The sequence below is a fragment of the Amblyomma maculatum genome, unplaced genomic scaffold, assembly GCF_055883805.1.
Source record: "Amblyomma maculatum isolate TAMU_Amacu unplaced genomic scaffold, ASM5588380v1 scaffold_17, whole genome shotgun sequence".
NCBI lineage: Eukaryota > Metazoa > Arthropoda > Arachnida > Ixodida > Ixodidae > Amblyomma > Amblyomma maculatum.
This window is the reverse complement of record NW_028146742.1, coordinates 117,323-144,824: the sequence shown is the minus strand read 5'-3', so window position 1 is coordinate 144,824 and position 27,502 is coordinate 117,323. Positions and strand designations below refer to the sequence as shown.

Genomic DNA, 27,502 nt, shown 5'->3' with positions numbered 1-27,502 from the left:
TTAAAATATCTTCGAAAAAAATATTTGCAGGGACTGGATGAAGCATGCAAGGTACTGCAACCACCGCAATGATGAATATTCCCCTGGTACTTCTTATTGTGCTGCAAATAATTACTGGCACAAATTCTGAGCATTTCAATGTATGCAAGTTAAGCTATTGACCTAGAGAACTTGCAAAGGAACTCTTATTGCACTCTGAGAGAAGGTTCATAATGTGTATTTCTTGACAAACATACGCGAAATGCATCAGCCAGTCGCAGTGATTCGTTTAAAAGAAGTTATGCTATCGTGTAAAAGGAAAACCATGTTCAAAGACACTGAAGTGATAAATACTAACATGAAAAGAGAACGGTTGTGACACCTTATTGAAAGCCTTACCAATAAACTCGCCATATGACGCTCGGAAGTTCCATGGTTTCATTTTTGTTACAGCTGCCTTTGAGGGAGCATAGTCTTGATCCTGCATTGTGCTTCCCTGTAAGTCACGTGAACACAAAGGCCGAAAGGTAATTGATACGTCTCGCTCCGTTTGGGGCCAATGTTATTGACCCAACACGCATTTTCAATCACCAGGTAAGAGTTATATGGGAGCTTTTAGAAAAACAAAATGAGGCAGCATTATAGCCGAGAAAAATTTAGGCAAAGTTGCAATGAAGCTAGAGTGCATAACTCGTGCTTATTGGAGGTTCCTGCTGTTCTTCTGCTTGAAATAGAAAGAAGGGAAGGCCGCATTTTGTTTCCAATCATTACTTTTATTGATGAGGTGAAGAGTTCTAAAAACTTTCTTCTTTGGCTTTAAAAAATTCCGGCCATAGCGAACAGCGTAAAGTGAATTAAGCTGTATGTTCTCAATTCGCCAAAACAGTAATCGCAATCAAACTACAAGATGATAAAATTATGGCATGGCTCATAGGAACCATTATTCGACTGTTATTAGACTGTCTGACTTATTCAGAGAATCAGAAGCACGTTACACTAAATATGCTAAGTTTTTTTTGTTTGTGAATAGAGACAATAATATTAAAAGCGTTACTTAAGGTCAATACGTGCTTTATTGATACCCACAAATATGTCCAAAATACAAAAGCGCAAGCGCCGACTCTCGGCTTCGATCTTTCGCTTTTTTATATGGATTGGTAGTAACACTTGAGAGGAGTTGTCCTGAGGTTCTTGTTTCCCGTTGTTCTAGTCTAAGCAAGTGAGCGTATGAGCGCATGGGGTATAACCCCTGCAATGAAAATATTTTGTATTTTTCAATACCAGAATTGCCAGAATATTAAAGACTCTTTCACATAGTACAGCAAACAACACCTTGAGCCGCGAAATTAAGTTCATTAACTCACCAATCGAGCCCAGCACCACCAGGAGCACAACACTGAGTAGGGCTCTGCTTGAAACTTGTGTGAAGCTCAAGTAAAGAATTCATGAGATTGCAGCAGAACGTGAAACCAGCTATAAGAATGATACACAGGCATAAATAAAAAGACTTCAGTAATAGCATGTTTCAGAAGGTACCGAGACATCCATGCATACTATTGTGCACACAGAAGCCACTTTTCGTCCTTATCCGATCTATGGAGGCAAATATTCGACAAAATGTGTGTTTATTAATCCTTACACGCCATTTCTAAGCTTAAGATACTTGCCTACACAAACCGCTACGCCAGCACAAAAAAGAACAACCCGCTGTCATGCGGCTGACTACCTGCTGTTCGCGAAATGTTCTGTTACAAAAAAGACTGCAACTGCTATTTATGTAATAAATACAGTACATTACGAAATTCTTTCCAAACCACCCTTATGTAGCCCAGAACCAAGAAGATTATATCTGTAATTTGCAGTATCTTGAAAATTTTAGGTTCTTTTATTCAATTATTATTGTACAAGAAAATAATAAACAATTTTTAGTGACGTGAGCTCGGCAGTATTGTATGTACGTAGTTCTAAGCGTGCCTTATGAAAAGCGCGAAAAGTTCTTGACAGTCACAATGATGTAGAAGCACTGGAAACTGAAAATGTACTCAAAAGTAGTCTTTTATGGCGTTCTTCCTGTGCGACATAAACAGAATCTTCTCAACTGGTATCAAAAGCGTACCGCTTTTGTAACAGCCCTTTTTCCTGTCGTGAGGATTAGAAATATGTCGCGAATGATTCCATTTCCGTCTACTTCTCAAGAACGAACATCAAAGAGCTTTTCTAGCTGTAGAGTGCATTCAAAACAGAAGTTTGACATTTTCCACTATGTTGCCCCGATATTCGTATTTTTTATTGTGCGCCTACTGTTGTGACAGGTATACTCCTTCTTGCGGGAACGTGGCTCTAAGTACATTTCAATAGGTTATCAAGAAACACGGCTGTGATATTATATAAATAGTTCGCTGCGTCTTGGTAGGGGTTAGTACGCGACCCATGCGAACGAGAGTGTTTAAGAGAGTGTTTTGCGGGTCAGTGCTTTTCGCGTCTATTTTTGCTTCGCCATGTTTCTTGTTTGCGCTCCTCACCAACATTATCAATATCAGACCATCTTGCCCAGATTCTCCTTTTCGCTCTCGGGAAAGGTTTGCGCGAAAATCATATGGTTTAACAAAAACTGTCGCACTAATTAGTGGCACCTATAAATTTTAAGATTTAATGAGGAGATCAGCAAAGTGTTCACAGAAGAGCAAAAGACCAAACATCACAAAATTACGAAAAGGCTTGACATGGAAAACAGAGAAGCCAGGAGGAAAAACAAAACAAATGAGCATGAATAGAAATTAGGTGCCCAAGCAGAGTTGCATTTCTTTTATGTAGAAAAAATATGTGGCATGAGTTTTTTTTTTTTTCCAAGGCCAAGGGAGCCTCAAATGAGAACATCTCTCTATCGCTGCATTATCAGATATGACAATTTCAAGGATTCGTCATGCTTATTCAAATATTTAGGTAGGTAGCTGGCAAAGTTTCTTTTTGTTTACACATTTTCTCTTCTGCGTTCATGCACAGCAAACGGCAAGTCAGTAAATGACTTTTTTTACTTGACGAGAATATTATTACAAAGCTAGGGAACTCTTAAAACGTCACACATCTTATATTGCAATTTTCATTATTATTTATAGCTCCGTAAATAACCAACACGGCTGGTTCAAGCGTGACAGCCGTAAGGTCACACACAGGAGTCAACGAGCAGCAGAATCATCTATGTAACGCCGTGTACTCATTGCTATGTTGGCTGCCGCGCCACCGAAATTCGCAGTGTTAGAAAGCGTAATAAGACGTTGTTTTCTAGAGCATAATTTTAAATTCACTTCATTTCGCACAGATATGTTTTACGGATGCTATTGCTGTTCGTGCGCGCAGAGTATCACAAGAACGTAGAAGCTGATCTATTCGGAGGTACTGGGGACATAGGTTTGTGATCTGGCACGCAAGCTGAATTGACTAAGCAACACAGAAAAATTACATATGTAGCTTTCCCATGCACTTCATGCCACGGGAGAATATAGAGGTCTGTTTTTATAGTTTCTGTAAGCGTCGCTGTGGCAGGCGCTTAAAAAGTGTAAAATGAATCACAGACATGACCATGTTTACTTGGTCAGTAAGTAATTCCTGTCAAGGTGGCCATTCGTCGAGCCCTTGACCACTAGGCGCTTGTAAATTTTAACTTTCGAAAGAAAAGTCCCGGTGCCCATGCGCCACGTCGTTCCCGATCAGTTGTTGAGCGAAGAGGCTGGTTCCTTTGCGTACCGTCTTTCTTGGAATGCTTGGTGACTTTTGGAAGACAATTTTTTTTTTGTTGTGTTGTTGTTGTTCGAAGTCGATTCATTTTTGAATCCCTAGCCACAGTTCTGATACGGTTTTGTGCTGGGTCACTCGGAATGACGAGATGTAGATTTAGGCTATTAGGGTAAACCACATGAGCGTGAAGTAGCAATAGTAGTAAGAACGGTTTGGCTGGTACTGCAAGAAAGCAGCGCGTAAAAGCTGCCGTTTTATTACTCGGTACTAACTCGCCGTTTATAAAAGCTGGTCAGTACACTCTGGTTGCCTTGTTATAGAGGAAAGTATGGAGCGACAGATTAAGGAAGTTTACGGAAGACCATAGTTTAGCTTGACCGAGCAAATAAGTGTTAAACTTGATTCCATAACTCTCCGCGAATTTCCACACATGATTATTCATGCAGATATCATACAGGATACTGTTACTCACATGTACCCTGGCATACAGTAGCAGATATAGCCATTATCTGCACAAATTTATATTATTAGGAAATTGCGATGCTTTTAAATATAAACATAAAAAAGCAAAAAACGGTTGCGATTAAGTCGAGAAGAATGCGTGATGAGAAAACCACAAAAAAGAAATATTTAGATATCCGCTTCTCGCATTCCCATTGTTTTGCGGCTGTTCACCTACTAATCATCCAGGCATTGATTTGCCAAAGTTCTGATCATCATAAAACCTCCTAATGTTAAACTCAGAATATTAGTTTAGCATGGCTATAACTTTGGTGAATTTGACTCGTTCATTGTCAGGCTGGGCTACCGCACAGCAAGGTACCATAAATCCAGAAGGAAGTTTTGATCAGTCAAGCTCACGCCTTTAAGACTGAACAAATAAAAGCCTCCAAGAGGTAGGGCGCATCATCACTCCACCTTTGTTGAAAAATGGTTATAAATGATATTAAAAATATATCAAGGTGAATTAGACATCTTCTGCATTTCTCTCGGCAGATTACCCATCTCCAGCGTCTGATTTTTTGGTCTGCCTCCTGCCGTGGGTACGCGCCTTTACGACTGACGACATCACCATCATCATAGTCTTTCGTTTATTTTTACTTCGCGTTCCTGACTTCCTGATGTCTCGCGTTTTTTCTACAACCACTTAGGACCCTTCTAGAATAGTATCTCTTGTGTTTCGCGAATGATAGCCACAGTGATTATGCGTCGTAAAATGCCATATACCTAAATACCTAACATAGTGTCGTGCCACGCATAGCTCTTGTACTCTCTTTCTTTATTCGTTTTTTTCGACGTTTAGAAGAAAAGGGATTTTAGGGATATTCCCTCTTCTATTTTTGCCGTTCTCATTCATTTTTCCTTCCCACGATCCATTATTGCTATCCTGCTCTAAAGCAGTATCACAGGATTTTCAGATCACGCACAATTACTTTTCCGTGCCTCTTTTTAAATATCCTTGACGTAGTAAAGCATTTTATAAGCAAAAATATGAATTACTAAATTCTTTTTCTATATTTTGTTCCTCTGCGCTGGTCAGTGCCTTTGCTGTGTGGCTTTTGTTGACGAAATCAGGTCGAATGCAATTTCACATCAAATGTTGCATCAGATATTTATGTCGCGTCCTTCGCCTCATTTTTGTTTGTAATGATGTCATGTCCTGCTTTCATTCATGTCAACCTCCTTCTGCCAGAAAGCATGCTCTTTTGACCTGATTTAAAAATGAACTTTCTTTTGACCTATTCTAAAGAAAGGGCCGTAGTCCAGAAGAACAGAGGAGGGCATTTCTTCAGCTCTTCTTCGCATGGGTTTGTGGGGATTATGCCCTCATATTCTATAATTATGTTATCTGAATTTCCTTGGCCCTATGCGGCATTGTGCATAGGACAGAAAATCTAAATTCACCGATCGAAGACACAATATTCGATCAGTGGAAGTTGAAAAAATTGCGCTTGGTATAAAGCAGAAGATTTAAAGACGAAGTTGAGCCCACAAGGTGTATTCTCGCAAAAAGATGTTTTTATTCCCCGGCATAAGTAATTTATATGTATTATATATTTCCTTGAATGTATTTTTAGTACAAATGTATGCTTTTATTACTGCCCCTAAGATCTAATTTCACTTTTATTATTCTGTTATATTAAAATTCTCTAAGCTGATATCCCTGGAGCGCACACCTCTGCTGTAATGCTTGGGGGTTCAGGGTAGTTGCAAATAAACAAAATTTTATTTCAAACTCGGACTCATTCATTGCTGTGTATGGTGAATCCAATATTAAAATAGTTTTATTTCCTGCTTATTTCTGTTCTGTGTAGCAGTTCTCAAGTCATACAATTTGTCGATAACGTAAGTCAAAATCTATCTTAACTGAGAAAACAGCTTGGCGCACATAGTTTTTCTACAAGCATACATCTGCTTATTCTTATTTGCGCGTACCTTCTGCTAATGCCTCGTGCAATCACCTTTTGACATTGCGTATCATTTTGGTTGCATATCTTCAGACACTGTTGATTAAACATTTTTATCTTGGGCACAACATGGCTGGGTTCATCTTGTTGAAAAAAAGCTTGCTGAAACACCAGCTTTGTAGCACTAATGCAGAACAGGCTACTTTCTTATCGCACACAGTGTATGCTGGTGATATTCTGGGTAAGGAAAGTCTAGTGTGGTGCCATATGTGCTTGTGCGCTATCCTATTTATGAATATTACATATCACTAATTAAGCTCTCAGAGAGATAATTCTTTTCACAAAATACTTTTTTCGCTTTACCAAAAAAGCCCATGAATGAATCACCACTTGCTTAATTTCAAAAAGGGAATAAGGGTAGACATGAAAATTGCCTGGAGAGCTTAATATATCGCTCTCGGAAAGTAGTGCCGGATATGTCAAATCATGAACGATACTCCCAAAATAGTAAATTCAATAAATAAAACACGAACACAACAAATTGTTTTCTTGACATAAAAGTGGCAGCGTGTTTATTGAGCAGCAATATCTATTCAAACGCCACATCCCCGGTGTACGCAAAATATTACTCGAACCTTTGCAAGGTGTTATTATGTGTCCAGGGAAACCGCAAAATAGGGGTAGATTCCTGTCAAGCTTTCTAAAAGGTCCCAAGACGGACTACGTTCAAAGCGACAATAAACGCTTAAAGTGCTTCACAAGCAGCTGTAATTGAATTTTGACAGTCTCTCGCAAAGCCTGCATCTGCCCTCGAAAATGGTTAAGAGATCTAAGGATTTGAGGGGGGAACGTTTTATTTCAAATAAGGTATTGAACCTTAACGCGTTGCGGAGCTAGATCGGCAGGCATGCTGCGTCCTTATCCGTTCAACGTCGCTTTTTACCACTGCATGTTAGCCACGCGTTAATGTAGGGGAAATAATTTCCAGCAATACGGTAATCCGAAGGGTGAAGCGGCAGACTATGCACTGGAGTGCGATTCTGGTCCCATTCTTCGCCTTCGGTTTTCAAAAGGTAAGTTAGAAATTGGTTTTGTTATCATATCCCAGTAGAATAAACCTTTTGCGCTTATTTCTTAGAATGTGGCATGGATAATATTTATGCTATATTTTAGTTTTCCTAATAACGTCAGTTCTTTTAGTTTCATTAATTAGAATTAGTTGATGTACTTCATCCTGAAGGTGCACAGTTTTGATTCTTGTCACAATTCAATTCTTTTGCCAATAAACTAGAATATAATATAAAGGCTGTTTTTTTTTTGCATAAAGGTTGAACTGGGGGGGGGGGGGGGGGTATCCCTCGCCATCAATCAAGTTATAGCAACAAGACTACTCTGACAACGAAGGCACTGATTGTGCATCAGGAAATATTACTTGCCCCAATAAAAAAGAAGTATGATTTAATGAAAATGCTTTATATACTTATAGTACCAATAAGCTTCCTATCTGCATTGTTGAAATAAATGTTCCAAGTAAGGAACTGCTGATGGTCGAGTGGAACTGTAGCGTGTGGTTTACGGAGAGTGTCCATAATGGCAGCTTATTCCTTGATACGTTGCTTTTCGATAGCTAGGAGTAAACTAGAAAGATGGTTCAGTGGCCTAAATATGATCTCATCTACCACGTTTCTTTATTCTTCTAGGCAACGGGTTGGAAACCCTGGAAGATTAATCACAAGTGTGAGTATTTTTTACAACAAACTTTTATATAGATTTAAAACATCTCCGTGTCCGTGTGTAATAACAAAGCAGCAAAATTGCATTTTATCGAAAAGAGAAGAGTTACCTTCGCAAAAAGTTTAACGCGCTGCAAATAATTGTATATATCCATGTTATAATAGCTTTTACGGACATAGTGGCTGTTGTGTAGTCGCAAATTTCCTTGATGCGGTTCGGCCCCTCTTTCTCTTCAATGCTCACTATCAAAGCATGACGAACCTAAAAGATGTTTTTTAATTCTGTTATGCAAGATACATAGGGATTTTCCTTTATACGGATACGACTATTTCCATAAAATGAATTCATCATTGTCTTTTTCTTCAAAATTTGGTTTTCAAAATTGTAATCTCCAATATAAACGTTGGGAACGGCCAGTGCCAGTCAAAATGTCCAGAATGACTTCTTCTTACCCGCAGGAATGAAATATTCTAAGAAATAAATTCATGCAAAGCAATCAAATATATCTTACAAGAATGAATCAGTGCCCCAGCTTTGGTCATGACGGGGATTGAGCATCCGTCTTTTAGATAATTCACTAACTCTCCTGTATATTTCGAGATGAGTGATTTAGTGTACTACTTGTTTTTCCTTCAAAAGAAATGTGCTAGCTGCTTCCTTGAAACGTTTAGACAAGAGGCCTCTGTCCGAGGAACTGCTGCTGCGCGCTTGGCAGGACAAGGGGAAGGGCGTCCAGGCAGTGCGTGCTCTTTGCCGTTATTTGAGCGCCAGCGGACTTGATTCGCGCTTGTAAAGCAAGCTGCTGTGTCTGTATATATATTTCATATGCCTTCTCCCACATCGTCACCCATCATGACCTTCTTTTCTCTCTCCTTCCCCTTCCCCAGTGCAGAGTAGCAGGCCAGATTTGAATCATTCGGGCCAACCTCTCTGCCTTTTCCTTTCAATAAATCCATCTATCTATATCTTGTTTTTCCTCCAAGCGTTTGTATATTAATTATGCCGACAAAGATTTCCTATGTCCATCGAAACATTTCCTACAGAGTTACATAATATCCATCTCTACACAAGACGTCAGAGCACGCGGGAAAATAACGTGCTTTAGAAAGGAATTAAAGAAATAATTTTTTTTACCGTTTTAGTAGTTGACCGCTGGAAATAAATTCGGAGAGGAATTGTTAATATGCCTTACATTAGGCTGCATCTCAGAATACGTAGTGGGCCTAAAGGTAGGCAATGATGCAGAGGTGCAGTTGCGCCCGAATGAGCAGAGGCAACGTAAACAGCAAGGGTACCGGCCTCTATACATAAAATGGCCGGTGCGGAAATCATCCATCGACTACTGGCGCCGAGTTTTCCATCGCATACACAATAGAGAGCAATGCAAGATTTACACACCACTGAAGCACCTCACCTGTGTAGACATCTTTCTGTGTCCTCTCTGCATATGAAATCAACAATGCAAAACTACGAGTATAACCTCCTAGCTCACGCACAAGACTTACAGAGCGGACAATGTCTGGTGCGCACGCAAGCTTATTTTAGTGAGCACAAAACACTTACCACAGAAACCCGAGCAATTCGGTCGGAAAGTACTGCATGCATTTTTTAATTACCATGTACTATCTGGTTTTGCACACGAGTATTTCATCCATGCATTCATTCATTGCCAATTTATCTGAGAAATTGAGAAAATGGCAGTGGCTTAGCTCAGCTAACCCTGCTTATGCAACAGAAAGCTTTGGAACACCCCGTTAAACCTCAGTTTGGCTGTGGTTAGGCCTTGCTAGGTCTCTAAAGACACGCGATGCTCATGACATTTTTATCCTGCCGTTGACAAAAAACATCAACAACATCATTACCGGCCGGACTAAACCCAATGCAGCACGAAGGCCTATCCCATATTTCTCCAATTATTCCAGGCCTGTGCTAACTGCGTCCAGTTGACCCCTGCGAACTTCTTAAGCTAACCTTTAGTGTTCCTTCCCTTGGAATCCAATTTGGTACCCTTAGCGATCACCGGTTGTCCTCTCTTCGTAATATATGTTCTGTCTATGCCACTTCGTCTTCTCGATTTCCGTTAAAATGTAATTAACCGCAGTTTTTTCTCATATCCACCCAACATGCTTTCTATGCCTCAAAAATACACCTACTATTTTGCGTACCATAGCCCTCTGTATTAAAATCTACTTAAGTAGAACCTTTTTCGTTAGCTTTCATATAGGTGAGTACAGGTGAGACGCAACTGTTATATACTTTCCTCTTGAGCGATACAGGTAAGCTGCTTATTTGCCAATGTTAAGCGAGGATCCAAGCACTGGTAGCGGGCACTGGTAGCGAGCAGGACCGAGGCGGGGGTGGCCTAGCTTGCAGTCAGCTGGTCCGCAAAATCACTTCCTCTTCCTCTTTCTCGGTGATCTGCCCACCTAACCGGAACTTCTTCTTTACAATCTGGCCCCCGCAGAAAAGAGGAGCCATCAATGCGGGATCGTAGTAAGGCTTCAAACGGTCGACGTGAACAATCTCACGCCCACGGCGGTGAAGGTCGGTGGAAGCGGCTAGCGGTTCAACTAGGTAATTCACGGGAGAAGTCTGTTAGAGCACTAGGTAGGGTCCGTGAAAATAAACTTGCTGGCCAGACCGGGTGGTGTCGATGGGACCCAGAGCCACACGTACGATTAGGGAGGAAATTGGTGGACAGAGTGGCTGCTGCCGCTGTGCACTTTCTTCTGGGCTTTCTCGTCCGAAGTAAGCGAGCGAGCCAGCTTGCGAGATTCTTCAGCGTGCCTAGCAGCTGCTGAAAGTGATGTATACCCTGAGATATCAGGACGGTAGGGGTGGATGGTGTCGAGTGGAGACGAATTTTCACGCTCGTACAGCAGAAAAAATGGCTTGAATCCGGTAGTTGTTGAACGGCAGTATTGTAGGCGTAAGTTGTAAATGGGAGGACCTTGTCCCAATCGGAGTGATCGGAGGCGATGTACTTGGACATCATGTCACCTATTGTGCGACTGAAGCGCTCTGTAAGTCCGTTGGTTTGAGGGTGGTACGCGCTGGCTGTCCGGTGGATGGTCTGACATTTGCGTAGGAGCGCTTCGACAACCTCGGATAGGAAAGATTTGCCTCGATCACTTAGAAGTTCACGGGGGGCACCGTGCCGCAGAATGAAATGATGAAGAAGAAAGGACGCGATAGTGGGTCCGGTGGCATCCTGGAGTGCTCCTGTCTCCGCATAGCGATTGAGGTGATCGACGGCCCCGATTATCCAACGATTTCCTGCAGGTGTGTACGGCAGAGGTCCATACAAATCGATGCCAACACGATTGAATGGTCCGTATGGGCACGGACGGTGCTGTAGTGGAGCCGGCTGATGGAGAGGAGGTGGCTTGCGACGTTGGCAATCGATGCACGAACGCACATACTTACTGACGAAGGTATACATACCGTGCCAGTAAAAGCGCTGTCGCAAGCGTTCATAAGTCTTAAACACACCCACATGGCCACACTGCGGATCGTCATGGTAAGATGCGCAGATATCGCTTCGGAGGTGGCGAGGTACGACGAGCAGCCACTTACGGCCCTCTGGCATATAGTTGCGTCGATACAGAAGACGGTCACGAAGGGCGAAATGCTGCGCTTGATGACGAAGGGCGCGAGGAGCCGTTGAAAGTGACGAGTTCGTAAGAACGATTAGTGATGTAAGCCACGGATCGTTGCGCTGGTCTGATGGCATGTCGTCGATGGACAAGGAAGACAAGGTGGAGCTGGAAGCAGGGGACAACGGAGCGTCAGGCGACACTGGCGAGCGAGATAAAGCGTCTGCGTCGGAGTGCTTACGCCCTGTACGATAGATGAGTCGGATATCATACTCTTGTAGCCTAAGCGACCAGCGGGCGAGACGGTCGGTGGGGTCTTTTAGTAAAGACAACCAACATAAAGCGTGGTGGTCCGTAACAACATCAAAAGTGCGCCCATTCAAGTATGGCCGAAATTTCTGAAGCGCCCAAACAATTGCCAAGCATTCCTTTTCTGTCACCGAGTAGTTGGTCTCGGCCCTGGTCAGCGTTCGACTTGCGTACGCCACAACGTAATCATCAACATCTGGTTTTCGTTGGGCAAGAACAGCGCCGAGGCCGGCGTCGCTGGCATTGGTGTGCACTTCGGTAGGAGCAGCCGGATCAAAATTGCGCAATACGGGGGTTGAGGTCAGTATCCTGCGCAATTTTGTAAAAGCAGTATCCCAAGCCGGCGACCAGGCAGAAAGATCTTTGTGGGTGCTGAGAAGTCGCGTCAGAGGAGCAATGAGGGTCGCGAAGTTCCGAACGAAACGCCTAAAATAGGAGCATAAGCCTATGAAGCTGCGCAGTTGCTTGATAGATGTTGGCTTCGGAAACTCAGCAACAGCGCGGAATTTAGATGGATCAGGAAGGATGCCATCCTTGGACACTGAATGCCCTATCATTATCAGGATGAAGAAAAATAAATCCAAAACAATCCTGATAATGACTATAAAAATAATTCTTGTCAAATCCCAATGACAAAACATCAAATAAAAGAAATCCCCAATGTTCGCTTTGCACTCGTAGACTATCAGCCCCTTTAAACTTTATAATAACGAGCTCCTCATTTGCTTTTCAGTTGTAAATATATATATATATATATATATATATATATATATATATATATATATATATATATATACACATTGCAGTTCATTCACATGCATGTCGTTTGCACCCTGATTTTGCAATGCCTGCATGACTGCCGATGTTTCTAGTGAATTCAATGATTTTTCATAATCAATGAATGTTATGTATAAGTGCAGTGGTGGCGTAATGGTAGAACATCCGCTTCGCATGCAAAAGGACCAGAGTTCAAATCCCGGTGCCGTGCAATTCTCCACCGGGAAAAAAACGCGTGTCGATGGAATTGCATAAACAGGTTTGGGGTGCGACCTGATGCCGGTGAACACCTTCGGCAACGCACTACCTCACCAGAACAAGAGTTGCCACCCTGGTGCACTGTCAGCAACCTCTCATAATTAGCTCCATAAAAACCCGGCTCTCAGTCACCAGCGGCTGCGGAACAACTAACCACGGTGGCGGTCAGACGCAGCAGGGGGTGCTAAGAACTTCTGGCTCCGCTGGACAGGCCGCCATTGTAAGCCTGGCAACATTTAACGTTAGCATCCTAGTTAGTGAAGCTAGATTAGAAGTACTGTTAGAGAAACTAGAGGGTATGAAATTGGATATCATAGGGCTTAGTGAGGTTAGGAGGCCGAATGAGGCATATACTATACTGAAGGATGGGCATGTTGTGTTATCGAGGTTTACCGGAGAGGCGAGAACTAGGAACAATTTTCCTTGTCAAGTACATAGCGGGTAATATAGATCAAGTCTATAGTAATAATTAAAGGGTGGCAGGCATCGTAAATAGGCTTAATAAGCGGTATAAACTGAAGGTTGTACATGCCTATGCACCCACATGTAGTTATGATGACCAGGCAGTTGGAAGCTTATACGAAGATGTAGAATCGGCAGTGCGAAAAGTAAAGACCCAGTATACTGTACTAATGGGTGACTAGAATGCCAGGGTAGGGAAAAAGCAGGCAGGAGGCCAGGCAGTAGGTGACTATGGCATTGGTTCTAGGAATAGCAGGGGGGAGTTACTAGTCGAGTTTTCAGAGCGCAATAACTGAAGAATCATGAATACCTTCTTCAGGAAACGGAAGAACCTGAAAGGGAAATTGAAACGTCCTAATGGAGAGACTAAAAATGAAATTGACTTCATACTGTGCTCAACCCCCACCATTATCCAAAATGTAGAGGTAACTGGGAAAGTGCGACGCAGTGACAACAGGATGGTAAGGTCCCGAATGGTGGGAACCGAACCCGCGCCCGCGAGTATCGTTCCAAAGTCGCGATATTCGGAGGTCGTGGGTTCGGTTCCCACCATCGTCACGTTGTTTTTCCTTCTACTTTGTGCTTATTTATGTTTCCCTAAACAAATGACATTACTAAATTATATGATTACAGAAGTAAAAATAAAAAAAGAAAGACAAAGTACAATCCCCAGTGTTTTTCTTGGCCTCGCCGACTGTTGGCTTCGAACCTTTATGACGTAACAGAAAGGTCCTATGTGTGCTTGTGATTAAAGGAAAATCTATGCTCAGAATTAGCCGTCGCGTCATCAGACTCCTTACATGCCAGTGGCCGCAGCCCCTTACTGATGGTTATACGTCGTCGCTTTTATGGGTGTGCTGACGCAATGGGCGAAGCCTCACCTTATGATTGTTTTTGAAACGGGTTTTGGCTCATGTATTTCAAGACAAGGTCAGAGAAATGGCCCGGAACACGCTTACATAGGGACCACCCACGATCGTTCAATAATTCTATCAATTATTATTCGCAGTTGCGCAGTGAATAAAATTCCAACGCTTACGTTACAGTAAGTGTGTTCCAAACCCGCTCACAAACGTCACTGTTTTTTTCTTTGAATAATTTTGGCACACTGAACAACTCCTTCTAGTACGATTTCTCCCCGCTTTTGTAACGAGGTGCAAACCAGTGGCTTTGTCGCCGGCTAATCTTACACCGTCAGTAGAATATGCACCAAAATACAACGTAAGGCTCCCACATCAGGGGTGCACTCCAGAGTTCAAGCACGCATTTCATGCGCAGATCTGGCGTGTCAGCGGGAGGGCGAGCCGTCTAGCGGATGCATCACTAGATGGCTTCAACGCTCCCCTTAGGCGCGCTTGTTGAAAATAACACTTCTGTATTCCGGCCACTGTACCAGCGGCGCATCACGTTGTTAGACGCACGTGCCAGTGAGAGAGTAACACATATATTCATCGGCTTTCCACGTGGGTGAGCACACCTGCCAAAGGAGCGAGGTGCGCGGTCAGGCGCATTTTATGGTCACGTGTAAAGATACGACGAAATCGGCGCCGTTAGGTAGCTAAAGTGTTCGATTTTAAGTTGTACAGGATGACGTTGCAAAAGGCGTACTCAGTCGGATGTGGCCACACCACCTGGATGGTTGGCGGCACGACAGGCTATTAAAAACAGCACAAATTATTTCCGTACTATACTGATTCACTTTTATATAAATAATAAATGGTCCATTTAGGAGCAGTGGGTTTACATTATGCATTTGGTTTACACAGTAGAATGCAAATGCTGGGTAAGATTCGCATTAAGTGGAAGGAATGCGGAAATGCCTTTACCATCGCTCATCCTATGGTTGCGTCGCACTGAAGCGGGGGAAGATAACAACGAGGAGCTAACTGATGGGGAAATGGCAACGGACTCTGGTGGGCTGTTCATTGCGTCGTTTTCAAGGCCTCGGGTTAATTCCTGGAGAGCAGTAACAAAGCGCGGGGAAATCCCGTTACAAAATGGGCGCCCCTTAAGAGCACGTTTGTACCTTATTACACTTCCGATGAAAATATTATCAAAATGTTTGTTTGAAATCTCTCATGCCCAACACAATTAAAGAAGGGATCTCTAATTGTTGTTTCTTTAATGAAAAACGAAAGTTTACAAACCGCTTAATTTATAGCAGCATCTATTAAAGCTCCGCTTCCACATTTTGCTGACTGCCACCAGAGAGCCTAAATTCTCATTATTGATTTCAATGACACAATTTTAGCGGTCAGATTTGTTGCGTTGACCTGAATGTTTGAGACAAGATTCAAATATTCGCTCTCCAAAATTTGAAATGATGCCTTCGACGGCAGTGTTCTACGCACATAATATTTTAGCTACACTCAGCTCGCCCTTGATTTAAAAACCTAAATTAAGTCGATTTTTGAAACGTAAACCATTAAGCTAAACAAAATTATTGAAAAATTTGGCGCCGTAGATACATTTACGTTATTCAATTATGGTCACAATTATTTGCATTCTGGACTAGTTCGCGTTGCACATCCCTTTGCTTGCTTCCTGCATTGCATTCCGAGCAACATATATGTAGCTTTTATTTTTCTCGACAAAATATTGCAACTACCCATGGCTTTATTACTAAATATTCGAAATGATGCAGCGTTTTTTCTTTCATTTTACTTTTCCAGTCTGTGGATATGCGGATTCCGAACCTGCAGCACGGATTGTACACGGAGAGCTCATCAACCGAACAGCAATGCCATGGATCGTATGTTGGCCATTGGCCTTATCGCCTGCACTCAAAAGAGGCATAATTTGCTTATGTTACGCTTCCACTGTTGTAAATAAAAAATGCAGCTATAAAACAAAAAGAATATTAACGTTCAGAAATGTATAGATACTTTATTATTAAAAAATATGACCTATCGCATGCTGTTTCACAGAGTGCCGAAGATTTGACCATAAGGCTCAAAGATTCGCTCAGCCAGTAAGGTTTGTTGCAAAGGGATAATGATACCTTGCAATAATATGATCCACGGATTCACTGATGTAATAAAGATTAGGAAGACGCTGAAACTTCGCCTTAAGAGTGAAAGGAAAAGCTTTCTCATTCATTGGCCCGCTTTTAATGACCGTGCCTCGGCGTCCCGCCTTTGTACCAACAGGGCCTGATACCGAGAGTTCATCTCCGCCCAAATTCTCAACGTAGGTCGTATGAAGTGTCACTAGTATTCGAGAACGACTATCACAATACGACACCCTCAAATAAGCTCTTAGATAATTCCGCGTATCCGAGACAATGTTAGGCGGCGATGCCGCATTATGCCCGGCCACAGGTTCCATCACAGGCGTTCATTCTCAGCGAGACATGAATGAAATTTATCGTCTACATCGCATCGGTTTTATTTAATAATCAAAAATAACTACTCACTCGATCAGTCAACTAATCTGTCAACCACCACACAATCATTGAGCCTACGCTAGATATACCATGTGCACTCCAGACAAGGCCCCTATCATTTTGCGGCATGTGCTTCGATACTGCACGTGCAGTTTCCGCTAAAGCCAACTGCCGATCACACCACTTTCGAGCAGCAGTGAGGAAGCTGGAAACAGCATTCATGCAATCGCGAGTGAACATTAACTGTGCGCTTTTGCCCCACATCGTCTGCACGTTGGGTCTTGTGTCATATGCAGATGTGATTGGAGAAGAGTATTTGAAGTTCATGTTTTTCTGTCACAGGTTAGGCTCGAGATGAGAACAGCAAATTATTTGTACCATTGTGCAGGAAGCATCATTACGGACCGCGTCATATTAACTGCTGCTCACTGCTTGTCTATTCCGTGAGTACATTGAGAAACATTTCTGAATCTGAGTAGTAATAGTGTCGTGTGACAGGGCTGTTGATATGAAATATTGGCCACAAAAGATTTTATCACCATATTAACAAAACAAAAATAGAAAAAAGTACACAATTTGCAAACCTGCTTACTAACTATAAGCTAGGGGGAATTATCGAGAAGAATTATTCACCGGAATTGCAAGCTTTAGGCCGAAAAAGTGATTCATTATATCCAAACGAGCTGATATCAGTGACGAAATCTCCTTCAATGATGAAACACAAAACCAGTATTGGGTCACAAGCATTTGCTGGATGATTCGTGTAATTTGGTCCGCGCAACAAACTTTTCAAGAATTCGCCTTGTCGGAAGCTAAAACCGCAAATATTTATCATTGAAACGTCCCTTTTCAACTGTCCGCATAAACCCGCTGTTCGATATCGATTATGCAAAACGGGCTTATCCAGTTTGCGGGCGTTGTTTCTTGTGAGGTTCTTTTCTCTGTGTTTTTCTTTCACTACCACCCAAAATGAAAGGAAGTGCATTCGTTTGGCTTGATTTTTGTTTAGTGCTAGCAAGGAAAAACAGAACCAAGAAAACGATTGTGATGTAAACAAATTCGGGTCATGTCTCGAACAATATTTTTTGCAGTATAACGCCACTTAAGAGGGACAATATTTTTAATGAAAAACTAAATTACCAAGATTTTTTATATCTCGTTTGAAAAGTTCCAAAGTTTTAGGTCTGATCAATTAGAGAAGGCGAATGTTTTGCTCGTGCCATTTGACAAATAAATGAAAAATATCTACCAAACCAGCAAAAAGAACAGGAGAGCCTTCTTACGAGTTCATATTTTCCGACTGGCGACCTACAACAAAACACAGGAACAGGAACAATGACAAAGCAGATTCATTAGCAAGAAGCTTGGCGGTAGCTTACAGGAGTTATATTGATAATGCGGCTACTATGAATTGTATTGTTCTATCTTCAGACTAAAGTTAGCCTTACGTTAACAAAATAACCCACAGGCGCTGCCAACAGAAAAAAGTAGCTAGGCAAAATTTCGTCATGTAAATAGCGCCAACGTGCCTAAGGCAAGATTCAGGAAAAATATTTTTCAGTATTGGTAAGATCCATGAAGTGGTTTCTCGCGAAAAGCAAAAGTTTTCGGCGTGCTTTTTCGCCTTTTGGAAAAGATCTCTTTTAGCATTCGTATGTGACCTTTCCCCGTCAGCCCATGCAATATGTCCCTCACACTTCGCTTTTTGACTAAAACGTATAAGTAACGGTGTTAGGTATCAGTCTATACAAAAACGATTGCTACCAAATACGTTGATGCAAGATCGGCCGTCTGCATACATTTCAGGCACGCATGTCCGAGACGCAACGGTAATAGCAAACGTGTGTAAGAGCTATCATCGAAATTAGCCGTCTCTTTCTTGTAATGCTTCACGATATTCGACTTTCTCGTGTAGTTAAGTGTTTCGCTTTCCGTCGATTGGCCATCAGCTGGCCACCACTATGCACGCGCTTTGTTTACATCAAAAATCATTTTAGTAACCTGCATCACCAAAAAAATAAGCATTACCGTAGCGTAATGTGAGTCATCCAAACATAATGAGTAAAATACGATTGGCTTTTATCATTTGGTAGATGACAGTATTGTACTGGCTGTCTTCTCATCACTTGCTACAAGAATGGTCGTGGGGAGGACCATGATATACCATGTCCAATTAGCCCAGCGCGAAACAGATATATGGCACTAGCTGAACCTTGCCGCAGGGAAGTTCCTGCACACTAGGCGTAGCCCGATCGTCCAAGAAGGCTTTATTATGCTCATTCTAAAGTAACCCTCCCATTTTAATGGCGAAGCCCGACTTGGTAGCACATGAAAGGTTGATTACTGCAAGGTATAGGTGAGCCGGTTACAACTCGTTATGCATTGCATTAGATTTGAAATGTTTATTTTTGTTTCACGAGAATTTACTAAAATAGCTTAATTATACTCCCTCTGCTATTTATGATTTTCAGTAATCGTCCTGGTATAGCCTTGCCAAAAATTGATTTCTGATAATTTTTGTTTCCTAATAGTAACGAAGATATCCTTGACGTCACTGTTTACTTCAATTCAACCACACGCGATTGGGGACCTACGCTACTAGGAAAAAAGATGATAATTCATCCCCAGTACAATTCCACACTAATTGCAAACGATGTAGCTATGCTCAAGGTAAGAAAAAATTTTTTTGTTTAGCGCGAGCATGGCACGGGTAGAAACTGAGGGGTTTACATTGAATAGGAACTGCAGAAGTATGAAACGCTTTTTGTCGCGCTCTAAGTTTTTCTGATCTGATGGCCTTGGAACATTGATTACATTACCTTTCAATCATCTGTCTATGCTGATTAGACCTAATTCAAATTTTTATTTAATTCAAATACTATTATTTGCATTCATCTAGTCTATTTATGCCTAACTGACTAGTAATATTTAGTTGTTTTTTACTAATAATTCCTAATTCCAAGTTAGCTCTTATTGTTCCCTGTAAAAATGGTTATTTTCATGGTTACCAAATGCATCCTGCCATGGCTGGCAAGTGAATTGTGCACACTGATCGCCATGCCAACCAAGGCAGTTGTACGCTTCAAGCATTCGCTTGGCTAACAAATTCTTGCTATAGAATAATTTGCATTGCCACAATTTCAAGGAACACGAATTCAAGCAACATAGCTTAAAAGATGTATCTGGTTAAATTTAAAAACACAGAAACGGGGACACATATTAAGAGTGATTGTGTTTTTTAGCCAACTTTTCAGCCAACGAGAACTGCTGTGATAGTTAATCTTCATTCATGAAGCAGTCTCAATGCGCGCTATTGATGGCGCCGGTCCGATAGAGCGGTTATTACAATATTGGAATAAATTTACGAATTGCTGGGCATTACGATGTTTTCTTCTCTTGCGCGAGAACTGAGAAGAAGACAATTATGCTAGAAAGTGAATTTCAATGCCATTTTCGCAATAGACAATGCAACAATAATAATCTGCGGTGAAAAAAAGAAAATATATTATGTTACTATATTGCAGAAAAATACCACTTGCTTGAAATATCGCGGCGTTCTCAGGCGTCTTTCATGTCAAATTTCAAGCCGTCTGTAAAATATCCAAGCGCGAAAGCAGCGAGAAGGATGAGTGCTTTTATTGTACTTTCATTTGATGTTTTGGCTCTAAAACCCCACTGACGGATATAAGCGAACTGATTGGTGGAGATAGTTGTTAAAGCAAGCACCATCACTGTTCAGTGGTTTAATTTAGAACGGTCTCTGCGAAGTTCAAATTTTGGAGTAGCACAGTCCGCGATATTATAAGAAATGTAAACAAAGTCTAAGAATGCTGCTTATGAGCAAAAGTGTCGTCGCTTTCAGTGCATAAGCTAAATGCTTCAATTAGTCTAATAGGTTTAAAGGGTTTAGTAAACTCAGAAAGCCGTGATTGCGCACGATATTTTTAAAACCGCACATGAAGTGAGTTGGACGGTACGTGTAAGCTATAAAGGAGACTTTGCTTCCATGCTGTAACTATCGTAAATGACTTGAAAAGGAGTAGCGCAAAAGCAGTGATTTGAAATGACAACCAGCCGGTCGGCAAAACGGTGGCGTTCACTGTTTAGCGGCTGACTCCTTATCGCCGTCATGGTTAAGAATACGCCAGCAGCTGCAAAAGCGACCAGAAGCCTCACAAACCCGTCGGCTAGTACAATCGATGCTCCGAACGCTTTCACAATCACAAAAGCGCCAGCTGAACAGCATCACGCGTCAATGTACGCACAACCTGGCCATATTGTATTTTTGCCCGAAGCCGGTATTCTAATTGTATCATATATTTTTAACCGCGTTCTATATGCATCTGCTAAAATGTACGGCAAAATCCGTCAATCAGCCGTTGAATAACAGGAAACGTTCTGCAAATCATCCCTAGCGTCTACATACCTTTTCATGGACGCATTTGTAGGCCTAAACTTGATGTAGCCGTGCTACGTAATGTAAAATCTGCACTGTGCTTTCTAAGTGGCTCGCGTTGAAGCTACACAAACCTTATGCAGTCAATGTAATCTGTTCGTCTATGGAACGAAAACGTACAAAAACGTTTTTCTTGACTTTCTTTCCTTAACATATTTCTCCAGGGATTTAACCGCTTCTATTTTATTTGGGATCTTTTAGACATATTTTATTCTTACTGTTATTAGCTAACTTTCAAAGAGATTCGCATACATTTGTTGCTACATAATATTGCATACACCAAATTGCTCGTAGCTACTTGAAACAATTTGCGCAATATGTTTATTCCTTAGTGTATTGATCTCAGATGATTATCTCAGGAAAATATTCAGACACCTTTGCAGAGTTTCGTAGCGCCACTCTTCGCAACATTGATGTATATTGAGGCCAGATTAAAGGTAAGGTTTTTAGAATTGAAAAAAGGGTCCTTTCTTCCACAGCCTAAATATTGTATTTCATGTACACTGTAAAGTGTATCCGAATACATTATGGCCTAAAAGAAATGAATACATGTGGTCTGGAGTGTACTGAAGAAAATAACATTTTGAGCATATATATTAAAAGGCTGTGGCGCAGTTCCTTTCAGCAGCCTTTCAATGGAAACATGATCGGTGTCTTCTACTGAATCCCCTTTGACGTCAGATGCCCGCGATTGAAAACAAGATCAACATGCGGTAAAATATTTTGCTGATTTTTAGATTGCGCAGTATACGACGGAGGAGGACTGCGACTGTGTAAAATAACTGTCGGCGCACAACATTTTAGTTGGGTTTTTAAAGAAGGTACTGCAAGATATATTGATATAACATATCAGACAACAAATGTCGATGTCGATATCGCCAATGCTGAAAGCAGTGTTCGCAATTTCCTTTCTGTAATGCTGAAATGCATGCGACGTGTACGCTCGTGGACGTCATTAAAGGACGCACTCTCTCCGTGTTGCTTCCCCCGACAGCTTGATGGCGGGTCGTAATGGCAATCGCATCCGAAATTTTAAAAACGACAAGCTAAATAAACGTGAGCCCTCAAGCTACTTGTAAGCCACCGAAGGTTTTACCTGAATGTAGCCCAGGGCCATTTGTCCAAATGGGCTCCACTTGACGGCAGTTCGCCAGCGTTCATTCCTACATTTTATCATATATGATGCCTACGCCTGAGACTCCTGTCGTGACGCTGGGTCTAAGTCGACCCGGCCTTCACTTGGTAGCGTGCAGAGACTCCGGGTTGAAGAAGGATTGAATCTCTGAAGTTGGTAAAATATATACAAGCAGATTTAATGGCACTTTGAGAAAACTTATTTACATGAAAAAAGGGTATACCAGCAAAACGGCAAGTGTAAAGAGTTCATAGCGAGAAGCGTCTGGATGAGCCGTTTACCCAGGGGTCAGAGCGTCATTTGCTCTGCAACGTCCTTAAAACCCCCTATGTCCAGCCCCTCTCTAAAGATGCTTTCCAACCAGTTCCAGGGCACGCCCCTCAGATATCGGCAACCAATCGAACACATCACTGCACTGATGGTCTGATGCACTGACTAGTCCGGTATGGTTTCGTTGGGCGTGGTCACTTGTTGGCGGGTAGAGCTTAGGAACGGCGAGGAGGTACATTTCTATTCTTCTGCAACGATCCGATATGGTGGTTCCGGCTAGTGGATTTCCTCTAACGGCCGTATTCGTCATGCTCCTTTCTTGTTCTGTACGTCAGCGGACGTGTCACTCTTTCGTCTCCTTTGGACAATACGCATTCCTTACTTGACAATAGCGCTTCTCGACGGGAAGGGTGAACAGTTGAACAAAAGCACATCCGACTATTTCTCACAGGACGACATTTCTTTGTATTTTTCTTGACGTTCCCTTGACAGGGCCAATTTGGCCTTTGCAGGGTCTCAACAAAGCAAAGCAGGCTCACACAAAAAGATTCATGGAAACAGGCTCGCTTAGAGCCCTTGCACCAACAGCACATATCCATGCCCACAGGCGAACAATAGAGCGCGCAAGTGTGGACCATGCATGGTCATAACGGCCTCCTCCCCCGGCAGAAGAGTCACGGAGGGCAGCAGTCGCAGCTGCTGCATGAAGAGACGACTTAATGGCCTGCACATGAATGCTTGAAGCTCGCTGTCGCTTGTCGAGTTGTCTTGATTGTCGTAGGCCAAATTGCTTGAGCTGTCTGAAACTCAACCACATGTCTAAGCAAGCCTCCCGTCTGAAGAGACCAGGTCAAAAGAAAACTGTCATCGTTGCCCGAGAAAAGCCCACACTCAAGACGCTCAGGACGCACGTATGCCTAGAAAACCAAACGTGCTGCTTTACATAGTCACATATATACAAGCGCACGAAAAAAACAACCTGAGTATCAATTTGGATACGTGGTGAGGAGCACCTCGGACCGCTTAGAAACAGCGGCTAAGCGCGTCCGCATTCCCATTTAACTTCCCCTTTTTTGTATCTTATTTCAAAATTGTACTGCTGTAAAATCAAGCTCCACCTGAGAAGGCGACTGTTCTTCGATGTCGCAGTTTGCAGCCAAGCCAGGGGACAATGGTCCGTCTCTACGGTGAATTTGGCCCCTACAAGATAGCACTGCAATTTTTGAATGGCCCATACAATGCACGCGCATCCTTTCTCTGACGCGCAATAAGCCCTCTCTCTAGAACTCAGTTTTCTGCTCAGGTAGAGCACGGGGTGCTTATTACCGTCTTTATCCCTCTGGCAGAGAACAGCACCTAGCCCTCAATCACTTGTATCACACTGGACCGTGAATTCTCGGTCATAGTCTGGAGCTCGCAATACCGGACGGCTAATCAGCACAGCCTTCAGGTTTACGAAGGAGGCTTCCCTTTGTTCGTCCCAGACTACATTTGTCGGTTCTGTCTTGCGGAGAGCGTCAGTCAGAGGGCTAGCCAAAGCTGAATAGTTAGGGATGTAGTGATTGCAGTATCCTGTCAGCCCCAGGAATGCCTGAATTTCCGTCTTCGTGCTCGGCCGCGGGTAGTCTGCTACCGCAGAAATCTTAATCTCGCTGGGTTTCCTGAAACCTTGACCTATATTGTGACCGAAGTAGTCCACGGTCGCCCTTGCTAGGCAACATTTCTCGGCCTTTACGGTTAGCCCAGCTTGACGCAAAAGGCTCAGTACAGCTCTTAGATGTACCGTATGGTCCGCCCATGAGTCGGAAAAAACCGCAAAGTTATCTAAATAAGGCACCGCGAATGTTTCACACCCCTTTAAAACTCTATCCATAAGTCGGGAAAAACAAAATGGAGCATTTTTGAGCCCGAAACTCATCATTGTTGGCTGGTAGCTGCCCGTCGGAGGGACGAAAGCCGCGTATCTTCTGGCGCGTTCAGGGAGCGGTACTTGCCAGTATCCTCGAGTAAGGTCCAGCGTAGTCACATATGCCGCTCTACTGACCTGTTCTACTCTCTCCTCGATATTCGGAATAGGATACACTTGATCCCTGGTGAGAGAATTTAGCTTTCGGTAGTCTACCACAGGCCTAGGGTCTTTACTAGGAGCTTCTACTAAGATCATAGGCGAAGCATAATCGCTTTCCGAGGGTTTTATTACTCCCAATTCCAGCATGCGAGTTACTTCCCTATCCAGAATTTCTCTTTTCCTTGGAGAAAATCGGTAGCACCTTGATCTCACTGGCACGTCTGATGTCGGCTCAATATCGCGCTCAGTCAAATCAGTCCTGCCTGGCCTGTCCACGAAGCAGGCCTCAAACTCTGTCATTATCTCGCCCAGATCGGACAGAGGGATTTCTTTAGTTCTCCTCTCTGCTCCGTCTTTTTGAGAAGCTCCTGAGCGTTGCTTTCTTTTCCGCTGAGGCAAGTCAAGTTGTCCCCCATCTCCTCGGGAAGGTTTACCGTTAGATTTACCACGGCTTCCCTCTGCACATAAGGCTTCATAAGATTGCAATGATAAATGCGCACTTCTTTACGCCTACCGGGGATTTTCACTGCTTAGTTAGTGTTAGAAAGCTTTGCAACGACTTCAGCAGATCCTTCCCACTGTACTTCGAGCTTATTCTGTCTTGAACCTCTCAGCAACATCACCTGGTCCCCGATACGAAACGTCCTTTGACGGGCTGACTTATCATAGTACACTTTGGAACGAGCCTGGGCTGACTTCATGCTGGCCTCAACGAGTTCCTTAGTGTTATGTAAGCGATTCAAGAGATTCAAAATGAATTCTACTACTGTTGGGTCTTCTCCGCGCCCCTCCCAGGCTTCGCGCACCATTCGCAAAGGTGAGCCAGTGACCTTCCGTACATCAACTCGGCTGGGCTAAATCCAGTGGATTCGTGCGGCACTGATCGCAAAGCGAAAAGTGCGGCAGGCAGGCATGTACCCTATTCGCGCTTGTTTTCATAGCACAGACCCCTCAGGACTCCTTTGAGAACAGAATGCCATCTTTCTACGCTGTTGCTCTGCGGATGGTGCATCGAGCTATGCACTACCTTAATGCCGCATCGCTCGAGAAATGAGGTGGTGAGGAGACTTGTGAAAACGCTACCCTGACCACTTTGGACCTAAGAAGGGAATCCAACTCGTGCAAACACTGACAGCAGCGAATACACTAAACTCTCGGACCTCACCTCGCGCAGCGGAACAGCTTCTGGAAACTTCGTGGCTGGGCATAACATAGTGAGGATATAATGGTACCCTGACTCTGTCACAGGAAGTGGCCCAACTACATCTATTACTAACCGGCGAAACGGCTCGGTAATCATTGGTACTAACACCATCGGAGCTTTCCACTTATCTTTCGCCTTTTCAACCCGCTGGCACGTGTCGCATGACCGTACAAAATTTTCCGTGTCCTTAAGACATCCAGGCCAATAGTATTCTTGCAACAGCCTCTGCTTTGTTTTCCTTATTCAAAGGTGACATGACAACGAGCTGCCATGGGAAAGTCACAGTAAGTCTTCGCGGTACTTTTGGGGAACGGCAAATTGGTACCGCTCTACTCCGCGCTTATCCTTGAATAAGCGATACAGCACTCCCTTTCTCATCTCGAAAGAAATATGCTTTGCTTTCTTAGTGGCGCGGTGGCGCTCCCTTATCTCCTGTATCTTGGGATCATTGGCTTGCTCCATAGCTAAGTCCTCTCGGGTTCCGCTTAAAAGTCTCGTGAGATTACTAGACACTGGCGGCAAGAGGTTACTCTCAAGAACGCCCTCATTCCGCGTCTCATCAAGCTCACTTTCAAGTTGACTTATCTGAGATGCCTCGCTCTCAAAGTTTTCTGACCCGCTATCTTCTGCATCGACCAATGTTTTAACTGCCGTTTCCTCCGCTGAGGATTTTTCTGGAATGAGCAGTGTGGCTAGTTCTCGCGCCTTTGAACGTGTTAAGGCTTGCACAACTCTGTCTCCGAAAAGGATGTTCCTCTTCCGCACTAGCATGTCCGATTTGTTGGAAAACAAATACGGATAGCACTTAGGAAGCTTTCCTGAAACGGCAGCCTTGGTTGTTAACTCGCCGAAAGGGCCCTCGATGACCACGTTCGCGATTGGCAAGCACACACTCTGTTCCTCCACTACCTGGCGGATCCATTCACACTGTCCTGTATAGTCGGAAGGCGACAGATACGCCGGATCGACAACATCCATCGTTGCGGCCGAATCGCGCAGTACCTCGCAAGGCTTCCCGTTGACTACTAGGTCATGCAGGTAGGGTTCCAAAAGCTGCATATTTTCATCGCAGTCACTGACATACGAGAAAGAAATCTTTTCTTTCCGACAGTTGACGGCAATGTGACCCTGCTCATTACACCTAAAGCATGTGAGCGGCTTCCTAGCCTCAAGCTTATTCTTTGTGTTCTGCGCGTTGGTCACTTCGCCACTTTTCTCACTGCCGTCCTTTCTAGGGAGTTTGCCTGAAGTAGTATTCCTTTCTTCGTTTCCAACTCTAGCAAAGTGCCTTTCCTGACGGTTATTCACACTCAACTTGGGATTGCGGGGCCTAAACACTTACTGGGTTGCTGAATTGTCGGCGCGAAGCATACTCCTCAATGTGCTCGGCAGCTTCAGTTGCCGACTTAATGTCGCCTCGGTCCTGTAACCAATTTCTTTCTTTTTCTGGGAGGTAGTTATAAAACTGCTCCAAAAGAATTCGCTCGACTACAGCGTCCCTATCACTGTAGGAATCTGTGCTCTTTAGCCACTAGCCCAAATTGACTCTTAAATTGTACAGGAATTCAGGGTAACTCTCGTCCCTGGACTTAGTAGCGTTCCGAAAACGTTGTCTGAACGCCTCGGCGCTAAGCCTATACTTACTCAGAAGGCAAGCTTTGACCTTCTCGTAGTTGTCCGCGTCCTCCTTGCTTAGCCGCGCGACAACCTCCGCTGCCTCGCAGGG

The 27,502-nt window shown here is 43.2% G+C and overlaps 1 protein-coding gene across 1 annotated transcript; it reads left to right on the top strand.

The window, feature by feature from the left end:
* Positions 1-489: 489 nt before the first annotated feature.
* LOC146171876 (chymotrypsin-like protease CTRL-1) lies at positions 490-21,816 on the top strand. The gene is made up of 7 exons (XM_084586270.1): positions 490-573; positions 7,111-7,195; positions 7,823-7,859; positions 15,931-16,010; positions 16,986-17,086; positions 19,175-19,313; positions 21,781-21,816. The coding sequence occupies exons 1-7, from the start codon at positions 539-541 to the stop codon at positions 21,814-21,816; spliced, it is 513 nt and encodes a 170-aa protein (XP_084442396.1). The 5' UTR covers positions 490-538.
* The last annotated feature ends 5,686 nt before the right edge of the window (positions 21,817-27,502 follow it).

Excerpts from the sequence above, each read along its gene's own strand:
- LOC146171876 (XM_084586270.1), top strand. The coding sequence starts at position 539 with ATGTTATTGACCCAACACGCATTTTCAATCACCAG. Across the intron at positions 7,860-15,930 it reads CTGGAAGATTAATCACAAGT|TCTGTGGATATGCGGATTCC; the intron begins GTGAGTATTTTT and ends TTACTTTTCCAG. Across the intron at positions 17,087-19,174 it reads GCTCACTGCTTGTCTATTCC|TAACGAAGATATCCTTGACG; the intron begins GTGAGTACATTG and ends GTTTCCTAATAG.